The sequence below is a fragment of the Coturnix japonica genome, chromosome 7 (genome assembly GCF_001577835.2).
Source record: "Coturnix japonica isolate 7356 chromosome 7, Coturnix japonica 2.1, whole genome shotgun sequence".
In the NCBI taxonomy this organism is placed as follows: Eukaryota; Metazoa; Chordata; class Aves; order Galliformes; family Phasianidae; genus Coturnix; species Coturnix japonica.
Window position 1 is genome coordinate 20,382,849 of NC_029522.1, and position 13,969 is coordinate 20,396,817.

Below are 13,969 nucleotides of genomic sequence, written 5' to 3' on the forward strand. Positions count from 1 at the left end.
AAAAAAAAGAAGGCAGAAAAAGGCTTTGCATTGCGGCCAACCCCACTGCTGCAAATTGCTGAGCTTTGGCACCAATACAGAAATGATCTGGATAGAAAGATTGAAGTTGGAGAACAATTGGGACTGACAGACCTCTTTTGGGATTTTAATGAAGAACAGTGTGGTTACCCCCTTTTCCCCATCATAAATCTCCCACGGTTTTTCAGATCTTCAGATTGTTTAGCTCAGAGCACTGTGAGCACAACCATATATGTTTCTGCATATGCACTGCTGATGCTGTAACATCCCCTTGTCAAGCTAGCAGGATAGCTTCTTCCAGGAAGAAGATCAATTAGTCTCATGACCCATGCAATCATTATGGAGGCCTCTGAGATATCCAGCAGGGCAGCTGCATCTGTTGTCATTTGTCATGACATCAAATCACGCCGATCTGCTCCATAAACCAAAAGAAAAATAGACTTTGAGGTACCAGAAATGATCCCTGCTATCTCAGGTCACCTTCCTTACAACTCACTGGTAACAGGACCAAGCTCTTTTCTGCTTTGGTGCTCCAAGTGGGAAATATTTCCAAGTACTCACTCTTCATATAGCTCAAGTCCTTCTGGTTTCTGTAATGTCTGAGAGCTGCCTCGGATTGTAACCATGGAGCAAGGACCCTCTATACTGTGGGCAGCAAGTATATTCAAATTAGAAAATGACACAGAGCTAGTGTTAAAGACACTGCATGACATCAGTATTTTGATCTTTAGGTAGGTATGACATGAAGCCAATATCTCCAAGATTTACTTATGTCTTTTTTCTTGTCTTACTAGAGTATGGCACCATCTTGAAGGCCCTTTCTACCACTAACAGGAGCCTAAGGAGTTGTTATTTAGAGGAAATGCAGATACTCCCGGATGGACAACGGGAAGCAATCAAGAGTCTCCAAATCCTGCACAGCGACAGGTCTCTCTTTGTGGGCTTAAATAACGGAGTGCTGAAAATTCCTCTGGAGAGATGCTCCATGTACAGAACAGAAGGGTAAGCAAATTTATAGTGCTGATAGATTCCACTTCAGCTTAAAAAGAAAAGCACCAGGGAAACATATTCCAGCCTGATTCAATATAGAATGCTTTTTTTCTATCCCTGAAAGACAAAAGACACTGTTGAAAGTGCATCTCCTGATAATACACTGATGACAGGAGCAATGAGAATGAGTTATATTTTTTGTTGTTGTTTATATTAATTAGTCCTCATCGGAAAATAATTGTGTGTTTCCTAAGGAAGGACTTGCATTGTTTACTTCTTTTTTTAAAAGAAACTTAATGTTTCAGTGTTGATTTTATTAGCTCCATGTGTTTTTCTGGCTGTGTGGCTACAGGTTTCTGGCTGGGTTGCAGCCAGCTTATCCTTGCTTATCTGAGTGATCACCTCTCAAACGTCTGATGAAGCAGGGCTGCGTTACATGGCTCCTCGTTGGAACCCAATAGCTCATTTCAACTAAGTGTGACACCTCCTACACCTGGGTAGATTCTGTGTCTTGGTTGCACCTATTAAAGAGAATAGAAGAAATATATATATATATTTAATGATCAGCCAGTAGTTCTCCACCCAGAAACAAGTGCCGGAGGCATTTGGAAATGAATGGTAGCCCTTCTTTCTAGCAGGTGAACCAGTGTTAAACCAACTGGTTGTGTGTAAAAATCTCTAAAAACATTCCTTCCTCTCCTCATCTGCCTCTGCTTTGTTTTTCTCGATGATAGTTTTCTCTGAAACTGATGTCCTCTGTGCTAGACAAGAGGAAGGGATTTGTTAGCACCGTCTAAATGGACTCCCTCTTTCACAGCCTGGTGCAAGATGTCCCTGTTCTCTTGCCAAAAATCTTATACAGAAAATGTCACAATAATTTCATTTTCAACAAGTAGAGTTTATCTATCAGCTTGTACTAAATTCACGTCTGTTTCGGTATTAAAATGATGGCTTTTTCTATTTTTGCTGAGCCTTTTTAATTATCTCTTTAGAAAATGTAACTTGGACATTACTGCAAGGTAAACTCAGAAGTGTTTAATGTGTAAAGGTTTAGCTGCTTATACAGAGAGGCTGACACCAAAGTAAGAGAAAGAATCACAGCTGGGAAATGCCATCTCGTCCTTAGCTCTTAAAAGCAGAGATTTAAAAAGGTAGAACATAACAGCTGCCTTCTCCAGCCTGTCCTGGAGAGTTTCAGTTTGGGAATATTTATGTGTGTATACATATATGTGATCCAGTTTCAAGACAAATGAGTTCTTCCTTTTCTTTCTTTTCCTAATCTTGAGTTCAACTTTCCGGTAATTTATAGATCGTGTCCCAGTTTCAGCCTGTATAAGTACATTGTATGACAGTTCCATTAAAGCTCAAATGGTGGAGGTTTGCTCAACTGCCTATAAAAGGAACAAGCAGGGGGAAAAAAAACACAAAACTACACAGCAGTGGTTGGGGGATTGGAGCACCATCTACTTAAGTCCTGGGGTCCTCAGCATCCTCCCCTGCTAGTGTAACTTTAGTCCAGCCTGACTACCTTCAGACTTCTAGGCAATGTAGGCCAGTTACTGGGCTATAGCAAAGCATGTGAGATGCAGACTTCAGACAGCAGTGTGGATTGCACACGTTTGGCAGTGTGGGAGGTCAGAATTTGCTGAATTCCGATGCTGGCCAGTTCATGTACTTACAGAGACTGTGATGGATCCTTTGCTCCGTGGCTGAGTCTTGCGGAGGGAACATGCACTAGGAAAAAAGAAGGGAAATAGAAGGAAGCTTAGGAAAGCCAAGGAAGGCTGCTGTTTATTAATTTTAAAGGTTGTTTGTGATATCATTATTAATTAGAAGCTAAGCTTTTTCTTCAGGAAATTATTCAACTGCCTTTTTTTTTTTTCAGCTGGAAATCTTGGTAACCATTTCCCCCTTAGCACCTTGGCAATGCAGGTGATAAGTCAACTTGGTCTCCTTTGTATTTCTTTTAATGCCAAACTGTATTGAGAGGGATGTTTTAATTTCCTCCAGTGTATTCCACCTGGCACTTCTCCTGGGCTGTGATTTATTGCTTATTGTTGTGTCTATACTTGAAACATGCCAATATACAGCCACGACAGGAAGAAGGGCTCCCACCCCACCACAGCCCCAGTTACTTTTTTGTAATGCTGTGACTTCTTGACTGGCCTCCATGAAAAGCTCTGGTTTCAGCAGTTTTTGTAATCTAATCATTTTGATGGGGGCTCAGGAAGCTTTGAGGTGAGGGAGAATTTGTGCCTCCCAGGCAGGAATACCACAAGGCTGTTTATTTTCTTTGGCTCTGCCTCATGTTATCAGGAAACTTTGCAGCCTTTTACACCCTGGGGGCTGATGTGGGCTCCTGATTGCTGACTTAGAGCTCTTGCCTTCACCTTGCCTTCTCCCTGGAACAGGCAATCATATATGGAGGGAACATCGATTCTAGCATTGATCCATCCAGCACACCTTGCTGCTGTGCTGCTGTAAACCCTGGGGCTTGTTACCAAGGCTCAGAGATGCAGCTGAGGTAAAAGCAGCGACAAAGGGGAGAGGTGGAAAGGGAAAAGGATTTCTGCCATCTCCTTTACTGTTTGTTTATTGACACAGCACCAATTTAATCTCTTAAATGGTGACCAGTAGCTCAGCCCCAAGTCTTGATGTAGTTCGTTGTCCCAATATATTTCTGGGTGTCTGAGCAAGTGCTTTGTGTGTGCCCACTGACCTGTCTCAATCTGTCTTTTCAGAACAGTGAGTCTTAGCAGCAGGGCAACAGGAAGACATCTGTAATGTCAGCTGCCCAAATTTACAGGCTGGACTTGGCTGCAGGGACCTTTCTTGTGCGTGTGTTTTCCTATTCTGCTTCAGTGCTGCTGTTCTCTCACTGGAGAGCATTAGGATGATGTCCAAAGTGAGCTCTACCAGCCCTTTGAACATGTAGCATTGTGAAGGCTGCTTTGTTGGGTGGTAGCTTGGCTGTGCTTGCTGCTGGATTTTGCATGGCTTTGAAATCTTTGTAACCTCCCTGCAATTTTCAAATGAGCTTGGATTATTTTTTACCTCAAGTTGCCCCCAAGCTTTGGCGATAGATAGTTGGAGATCCAGTATCTCAGCTTTATTACTGACACCACCATATCACTACATCTCGCCACACGTGTGCGTATCACATCTGGTTGTGTGAGTGTTACCTCAGGTCAACCTAATGGCAATGGAAATGCTTCTGAGGCTATACAGAGAGACACATCCTCTTGTGTGCTACTGTGACAGTCTCATTTGAACTCTGTCTGCTTTTCTGACCCTGTTGCAAGGTTTGCTGTTGAGTAATGTTGAGCTTTTGCCCTCTTACTTGGCCTAAATTCTATTGCACATCCCCTCAGGCCATGGTGCTTAATGCAAAGCTAGCAGAAATGACTCAGCTGACAAGTACTCTTATTTGCTGACTTGAGATCTTGTGAGAAGCAGAACTCACCTCTAAATAGCTCTGGGCCGGTGATCAGACAGATGAGTACACATAGGTGAACAACTCCTGCAGTGGTTCTAGGGATATTGGGGAAGAAAAGGGTCAACAGCCACAGTAACGAAGCACAAATTTTTGCCCTCTTTTTTGTGCCGGCTTCTCAAAGTGCAGAACTGAAATTTCCGAGTCTCTGTATCATCCTTTGAGAGGTCTGAGATATTACCTGGGGCATTGCTTTGATGGTTACTGTTGATATTTTTTTTCTTTTTCTTTTTTTTTCTTTTTCCTTCCTTGTATGATACAAAATCCTCTGTAACAAAGGAATGAGGTGAACGGGACTTAATTGGATGACCAATACAGACAGTTAGGAGATCTAAAACTTCCAGCTTCGGGGGAGTCAATTGAATATGGGCTGGGAATCCATTGACCTCTGCATCTGAGTGACAATTGTTCCTCCAAGGACAAACAAGGAATGATTGTTGGGTAAAAAGCACAGAGAGAAAATAGTGAAAGTGGTAGGGAAGGAACAAAGGCAGACTGTTGTTCAGTGGAGCCCAGCACCAGTGGATCACTGAGGCGATGCTGATGTTTCATTGTTCACTTAAGACTTTGAAAATCCATCTCCTTCCTCTGAGCTGAGGCTGTCAAAAGTCTGGCCCAGATTTTGTTTTGAAAGTGTCCTCCTTGAGAGTTTGTAAAAATATCCAGCACATTGAATATCCTTTTAAAAATAGAGGCAGAAGGAAAGGTATGAAAATGTTCTTGTGAAGCTTATTCATCAATTTCCATCTGCTTTGGCTAATTTGGCCTCTTGAATATTAAGGAAATTGGCTAATTATTGTACCACCAATAATTCTGCAAAGCTTTGGAAGACTTCATAAAAGAGAGCACTCACTCCGATCTTTTGTCATCTCCAGTATCCAATATTACATCAGAATAAATCATGGAACATCTGTTTTGGTGTTCTGGTTGCATTTAAGTAAATAGCAAGACTCCCACTGACAGAGAATGAAGATATCAAACAGAACCACGATCACTAAAGCTCTTGGAGAGAGTCAAGTTTGGTAGATGAAATGGATTTGTGTTCTTTAAATAGAAGTGCAAAATTATACCATTTTCTCTATCCTGAAAACACATTTGCATCTGCTGTAGCAGGCAATTACTCCCATTTTCTTTAATGTAGCTGCTTATATATGTAAAGTTAAGCACATCCATACTCTTTGCAAGAAATGGACCTGTAAGATTCAGGGGTATGGTGCAGGTCTAAGAAGCATGAATTCCAGAGATCAGTTGGAGAGTTTCATTTGAACAGTGTGAGGAAAGGACATGCTATGTGTGCCTGAAATTGGGAAAAAAGGGGGGGGCAAAGGTAAGTAATATAGTGAGCAGGGGCATGTTCCCAGTAAGATGCCAAAGAGATTGGTTTTCAGTTTCATCTTATTTGACATTATCTTTAATGGCATGGAAGAAGAAAATAGCATACTTTGTAGATGGCATTTAAGTATGAGGGAATCACAAATAGCAGTGAGGAGAGAAATGCAATGTGGTTCTGGGAGAGAGAGCAGCAAGAGGCTGCTTGAGGAATAAGGCTGTGCTGAGATTGCTGGTGCTTGCATTACTGAAAGAGAGAGGGCACGGGATGAAAGAGTGGAAAGGGCTCTGTTCAGAACCAAATGAATTATTATGGTTGTTCCCATTCCTATTAAACGCACAAACTACTGGCAAGCTTTACATTCATTTTAACCTGTCTGCACACTTTTCGGGCTCCCACTTTTAAGCTCTGAACTATTGAGATGGCCCCAAGTGAATGGTTCTGTGGCAGAAGGAATGTTTAGCAGTAGATGGAGACTGGAGCTGTACAACTGCTACAACAGATGAAGGTTACTTCAGAAATTGCCAGGTAAAGTCAGCTAATTTCAGGACTTCTGTCTTCTTACCATCCTTACGAGGTTGGCAGATTTGTTCTGGGGAGCTTTGGAGCTGCTGAGAGGGAGGAAAAATCTGAGAGGTTGAATGTGCTGAGGATTTTTGTTTGCTCCTTACTTTTAAAGCATCCTGCCCATGCGATTTGGTCTCAAGACTGGGGTGGTTTAGGCTGTGGATCCTTTTACCTCTAGCAGGCTGGCTTGGGGCCAACTCAGATCAGTGATGTCTGAAAGTCATTACCATCTGATACCTGCTAGGTGGGCTATGTGAAATTAGTTTTGACGCAGTGGCGACTGACAGGAAAGCAGGTAGTTTTCTCGGAATACATAATGGTAAGATGACATTGATTCTACTGTTATACAAACAAGATTAATAACTGAAGCTTCCAGCAAGCCCCAGGGCAGATATCCATTGCATCTGTCAATTCTTGCAATTTGCTGCTATTAGGTCATAAGATTTGTATTCTAGGTAGTGGTCACATCCAGCGACATGACTCCTGATGTCTCCAGCCTTACTGCTGCCATGTCTGCTTTGCCTCGCGTCTCAAGCTTCTAGTCTGCATTTACAGTGTAAGGCACTGTAAATGTTACTGCCCATTGCCTATATTGCTACGGATGCTTCATAAGCTTTTTATTAGGAGATGTACTGATCTACCTGTTTGAGGAGGAGGAAGCATCTGAACCCAGGGCAGATTTGTTTTCGCTGTTGTTTTAAGCATGAAATATAAATATGCAGAAATGCATAAAATATGTATGGATTGTAGAAATACATATCACTGTACTTCTGTCTGGTGTCTTTTACGTGTTGGAATGCCAAAATACTACAGATGTATGGGAACGCTCCAGTCTGAGCAGGGGTAGGGCTGAATTTCAGGAATATCCATTTACTTAAGAGATGTTGTCATTTTTAAAGGAGCGGAGTTGACGTCATTTAGTGGTGTTTTTATAGATACATGGGAAAGCACAATGGAGACTATATTGGCTGCTTTATTTTGCCTCTGACATGGTATTGAAATAGTTCTGCATTGGTCAAGAGATGTTAGATCCTGAGCGTTGTGGTAGGTGGCCTGATATTTCTTCACCTTTTCCAACGTTAATCTACAAACACTCTGTCTAGCTGAATCTGCATCTTATTGAGCAGAAATTCCAGGGCATAAAAAAATCCAACTTTCACAACAGAGCTGCTTGAATATGGATTATTTTGTGCAGCCTGGGTGATAACTGTAGACTGTTTTAAGGTTTCTTCATCATCACATGCATTTCTTTTTAAGTGTTCCATCTTTGCAGTTTTCTCTTCCTTCCTAAGTTGCCATTTTAGCATTATTTACATCCTTAAGTCATCAGTGTCTTCCAGAGACTGCATAAAGCAGAAATGCAGAAGCAGAGCACATTTGAATCTGACAACCACCTTCAGACACTGACTGACAGGGCAGAAAGAGGGAATAACAGTTGAGTGCACTGATTTGCCCAAGCTGCCTTTCTTCTTCCCTCTGCCTTTTTGCCATATGGCAGCCCTGGGGGGCATGTTTTCTTAAGGCTCAAAAGCCTGCTGAGGTAGGAAATGGTTGTGCTTGCAATCCAGACAAACATGCCCCACACTCAGGAGTTCCTTCTGGGTATTCCTTTCATTAGGACGCTAATAGTAACCCAATTTTCTTGTGGATGACTGATCCTATCACTGGTAGTCAGTGGTCCTCTGTACCTGTGTTTCTGTTAGAGGTCAGTTTTGTTTGGCGCAGTGACAGGAGTTTCTAGCAGTGTTTATGGAGCAACGCTTATTCAATTTTTTTAATAACTTGCTTCACTGATGTAAACATAAATCCAGATTTAATCAGAACTTTTCTCGGGATGGCATTAATCTTCATATTTGAATAAATGCAATGTTGTTTTATTTTATGGCTTTAAAAACAAAAATAAACACCTATCCAATAAAGAAGTCAGTGTTGCTAAAAGATGATGGAATGGGATGTCAGAAGGTAAGAAATAGAATCGTTTGTTGTGTAAATTGTACAAGGCCATAATCTATAAACCACAATCGATTAAAGAGATATTGAAAATGGTAGGGCAGGAGGTGGAACCAGCAAGTCAAGGTCCATGATGAGGAAAGGAAAGTGAGGTGAAACTGCCCATGAATATCCCTTGTGTGTGCATTGTTACTTTCAAATCAGCTACATGTGTTTGGTTCATGGCTTTAATCTGTGTGTTCAAAACAAATTATGTGCAGAGCACCAGTCACTGATGCTAAGCATGTGTGGGTGATAAATTACATGTGTGTGCAGCACACAAATATTTCAGCTTCTCTGCCTCTTAGTCCAGTATCAAATGCTGAAATAGCAAAACTTAGTTCTCTAACTCATCATCATCTGCAGCCCTCACAGTGGTGGTACCTGTGAGCTCTTCCTGAGCAGTGCCCCGTTCCACAGATAATTGCTTATGAAGTACGTGTTACTCATCTTGAGCTAAGGGCACTAGCATCTGGCACTGAATATTGCTGCATTCACCAGCTGAGAAATGAAACTGCTGCTTGACCACTGCCTCGCTAAAGCAGCTCAGTTCCACTTGGCTTCTTTCCTCAGTGGGAAAAGATAATGGATTTGTACAGATCAGTAACTCACCTCTGCAGTTTGAATTTTTAAAGGTATCAAAATTAGAGGGATTGTTTGAAGGTCTGGTGATTTTTCCTCCTTCCTAATCTTATTTTCTTAAGCCATGAACATCCTTTTGATTCTTATTCTTTTTTCATGCCATCTTGGTTTATGGAAGATAGAAGTCCACTCTCCCTTGCATGGACTATTGAGGTTGTCAGTAATTATGATTTGGTTGGCTGGAAGCTAATGTGATTATTTGTTTAGTTCATCCCCTTCACATGTTGATAGCAATGGGACAGTAAGCTTACCTTGTCAGGAAGTGCCTGTCTCCAAACACAGCCACATGCCAGCAACTAACAGACAGAGCTAATACCCCTGTATTGCTTGCAGAGTGCTGCTTTCTCAGAGATACCTGCTCAAAGAGTGGAACAAACCAATGTGAAATTCTTAGAAGTAAAAAATAATGAGAAAGAGATAAATGCAAAGAGGGAACAAAAGTTGGAGAGCAAGCACATCCTGAATGATGAGAAGAGCACAATCCTTTAGTGTGAGTGCTCTGGATGATGTCTTCTTGTTTTTTTTTGGTATGAACAGGCTTCTTTGCTGTCTTCTATCTGCTAGTAAGAATGGGAAGAGGCTCCAGTAATTCTTTCTTTCCTTTGGTCTGCTGAAGACTGATCTCTTGGGTCTGGTTCTATTGATTTGATGATCCATTTATTACACAGTCTAAAGCTTTTTAGCTCACAGGGTAAAACAACCAAAAGATGAAGTTATCCAGAACCAGAGCGAATTAAAATGGGAATGAGAAACTTTAGAGCCACAGGCTTTTAAGCTTTAATGAAGATTTTGAAAGAAGATGTAATTCAGGCTATTAAAAAGTCTTCAAATCCTTGTGATATTTAGAATATGAGAATGCTGCTGTCACTTTGCAATGCACCTTGGAACAGTTGTTCTTTTTAGGAAGCAGGTATGTTTGCTGATCCATTGTTATTGTGTTAGACAAATGCAGCTCCCTTGAAGAGGAATGCTGCAGCATTGTCACACATCTGGAGGCAGAGAGCAGAGGTGGGGTTAGCACACAGGTCAGTGTCTGAGCAGGGCTGTGAGAGAGAGATACCTTCAGGGAAAACCTTGGTGCTGGGAGGACTTCTGCTTTAGGTCACTGACTGCTTTATCTGTAATCCATTCTTCTTTTTAGGAGGGATGAGGTTTTTCTTCACAGGGACCACAGTAGTGGGGCCAGCCCCTCAACCACACACATGGAGGGCCCGTGCCTCTTAGGTGTCTCCTGGTTCTCTACAGCTGCCTTTGGATTCTGTTCATCTTTCCTTCCCTGTTCCTTTTGCCTGTTCTTTTAAGGATTGTCAGTATGGATGGAGGCCTCACACTGCCTTAGATATGTCTCCAAGTAGCCCCTGGAACACAGGAAAGCAAAAAAAAAAAAGTGCTATGATGTCCTTTTCCATATCACAAGCCAGTGATTCTGCTGAGGAGGTATTGGGCAGGACCAACACACTGGAAGCAGAAACCTTTTTACAGCGAATGCTGTTAATGAAGGCTCAGCAAGCCAGGCTTCAGAGGCACTGTAAAAACTCTTCTGAGTCATAGCTAGGAGTTTCCATTGACTTCAGAGCACTTTGGATACGGTTCCAATTGTAGAGTCTTAATCCTTTGTGTTATCCCAGATGACTGCTGTAAAAATGATTGCAATAGCCAACAACGGGGAGCCTTACAGCTCCCAGACAGCAGGCAGCAGGTGAGCTCTTATGAGTAAGATCTTATTTTCATGCAAATGTCTTTAGTAAGTGAGAATAAGAAACCAGGGGAAAAAATAGTTTGAATAGGAGACACAAATGGAATTGTTTTTCAATTGAGCATTTTTAGTGTATGCCATTATGCCTCGGATAAGACATTTACTGCAAGGCAATGAATTAAAGTGAATCACTATTGATAGTAATGCCCTGTCATAATACATCCAACCTCTTAGATATCCATCAAGAGGTATTCTCCTGAGTCCTCGCTGAATGTACTACAGTCAGGAGATGGCCAGAGATAAACTGGGGGCATGAACTATGTGGTATCATCAACATCTCACTTCCATAGACATCCCATTTTTGGGATTTCATTACATAAGTCATTAGCATTAATGAAGCCAGTGTTAGCCCATACTTGGGCTGTCTTTTGGGATAATGGGTTCCCTCTACCTGTGTAAATAATTATGGGAAGTGATACTGTGACATGAGTCCCTCGAGGCGTTCCTAGCCTGACACTGGGTGCAGTTTTCACTGCTGTATGTATGGAGTGGAATTCTAGACCCACTGAGCCAATGGCCAAAGTCCCATTGACTCTGAAACATCAGAATTTCATTATGGCGTGTTGACTTCCTTCTATCTTATTTCACAGTATTTACATAGTGCCTTGCATGGCTTTGGTTCCCCAGGCCCGCCTGAGACTTTTTGGCAGCATCATAATATGAAATGAGATTTACACATAAACGTTTCAATTTATTTTGTGTTCTGCGCATAGGGAAATGCTATGATATCTTTCCATTTTCCACACCACAGTGCCCGATTTGCTAAGAATGACAACACATTTCTGAAGCATTTTGATCTGTGCGTTCATGCATGCATACATATGTATGCCTTTTGCTGTTTGCTTGCTGGCATGGTTTTATCTCTTAATGACATAAATAGGGACATGTATTCTAAAGTTATTGTAAAGATATAAATTAGGGTGGATTTTGAAGTGTTCACTTAAAGTACTTGCCAGAAATGTTCTCTTGCAGTAATGCACATTGTAATGCATTTTGTGCTTGCAAAAGGGGAAAAAAAATGGAGCAAATTGTGTGTAAGTAAATAACATTCCTCCTCACCCCTAAGTGTACCGCTGTCAGCTGATATAATAGGTTTCTTACCAGAGTTGAGGCAGCAGAGTGGGCTCTGAATCCTGAGGGGAGGCAGACAGCATAGCTATTTTGTTTATAGATTTCAAATGGTTTTGAGGGCCTGCCGTCAGATGGGAAGAAGTCCCGGTTTGATGGCTGTTAAATTACAGAGTGTGAGTTTTGACAGCCCAGCAGAGCCCAGGCCCTGCCCATATGGCAGCAGCAGTGGGGTAAGGATGCATTACATCCAGCAGCCAGGGCACATAGGCAGCTGTAGCTCCCTGCTACTAGCAGAAGGCTTTTGCAACAGCTGGGCATCACGGTCATCTCATGGTGCCCATCAGCTGGGGGCAGAGCAAAGCTGAGCCACCCCAGTGCTCCATCAGGAACCCTCAGCTCACCGCTCTCAGCTGGTAGCAGCACATTAGCTGCATGACACTCATTACAAATAGTGCCAGCAAAGTGGCCAGTGCCTAACCGGGATATATTGCAGCCTGCAGAGTGGCTGAGGGCTGCAGCTCAGAACATATGGAGATTATTTCCTGAATTTATGCAGCACATGTTTTCCTATAAATTAAATTCAAAGAAAATGTGTATCATAATAGGGTGACGCTCACAACAGCCTTCCCTGTTATGAATTACAATGACCTCTCTCTGCTCGCTGGGTGCCCAGCAAAATAGCTTCATGTCATCGGAAACAATAGCCTGTACTCAGTGTCAGGTCTGAAAGCATGACCAAACCCCCTGTAACTAAAAGCAGAGGCTTTCTTCTCTTATTTCTTCCCCCTGTTGCTTCTCTCATTATTCTTCTCTCTCCAGAGAGAAGCTCACAGCTGAAGTGCTGTTACCTGGGCAGGTGCTGCTGCTCAGTCTCTTGTGAGGGGCTGTGGATGGCCGGGGCAGCTCTGGGGATGGAGGCAGCCCCACTGCAGGCATGGGGCAGTGTGGGATGCCGAGCAATAGGATCAGGGTGCCTAGACAGAATAAAGCAAAAAAGCAGTATGTGCCCCTTCTGTGTCCTTGGACTGGGGATACGGAGTCTTTTCTAAGCTAATATTTGATGTTCTGTTGCCTGGGGCTGGGACAAAATCATCTTTGCTTTTTCCTTGGGTGTTTTGAAGCAGCTGGAGGAAAAATGATGTAGACAGACCTTGTAACTACCTTCCTAAATCAGGAAAGATAAAGTTTTGCTCCTTACAGCTCAGTGTGTGAAATCTTTAGTAGTGGAAATGTCTTGCTGCAATGTCGGAGCAAAGTGGAAACTCATAATTAAAACATAAATACATACATGTGCATATATGCATATATATGGTGCATATATACATATATAAAGGAAGGGGTACCAGAGAGCAAAGCAGTCCAGGGTTTGCTTTGGGGCGAATGGCTGTGGAGTCAGTAAAAGCTGATAGAACGTTTTCAGCTGTGCTTAGGGAACATGCTTTCTCATTTGTGGCTTATTACAGACTAATATGATTTCAAAGATGTCTGGGAGGGAACAGTTCACTTCTCATCACATTGCATTTGATGCTTTTATTTATTTATTTATTTTTGATGTTTCATTTATCATACTGATACCGACCCATAGAATAAATGTTATTACTCTCCTGTTTCGCTTTTGAACTGAATTTTAACACTCGGTCCCTTGCTGCTGCCTAATTGGCAGTTTTCAAATCATTTGGGACTTTCAGAAAGATCCTGGCAGCCCTTTTTGTGTGATAGAAGGGGATGGATCATTTGGAATAAAAAACAGTGTTGCAAATCTTTTGGGGTTTAGTTGTCTTTTCTTTGTCTTTTGCTAACACGTGCATGATGTGGCTTGTATTCTTATTTTTTCCCTTAGTGAAAATAAACAGTTTGAAAGTAACTGATGGGAACGGCTGATACAGCTGAAAATTATTGGTACAGACTAATTCTGTGACTGACCTTCTCTGTTCGGTGGCAGTAGGAACCCTGGTTATTTTTCTTTAGCAGCTCACATGTTGGGAACACACACTTAGCCTGTAAATATGGATTCAGGAGGAAAATGAATACAGCAGTGTTCAAAGCAGCCAAAAGCTTAGAAATAATGTTCTGCTGTGACTTTTCCAAACTGACATCTTGATGTTGGGATTAT

The 13,969-nt window shown here is 42.0% G+C and overlaps 1 protein-coding gene across 6 annotated transcripts in view; it reads left to right on the forward strand.

Moving 5' to 3' along the window:
- The window catches only part of SEMA5B (semaphorin 5B), a 244,936-nt gene that overhangs the window by 191,284 nt on the left and 39,683 nt on the right, over positions 1-13,969 (forward strand). For all 6 annotated transcript variants that reach the window (XM_015868675.2, XM_015868674.2, XM_015868670.2 and 3 more), the window contains one exon: positions 813-1,020. In XM_015868675.2, the coding sequence (XP_015724161.1) occupies positions 813-1,020 (208 nt within the window). The remainder of the gene's footprint in view (positions 1-812; positions 1,021-13,969) is intronic.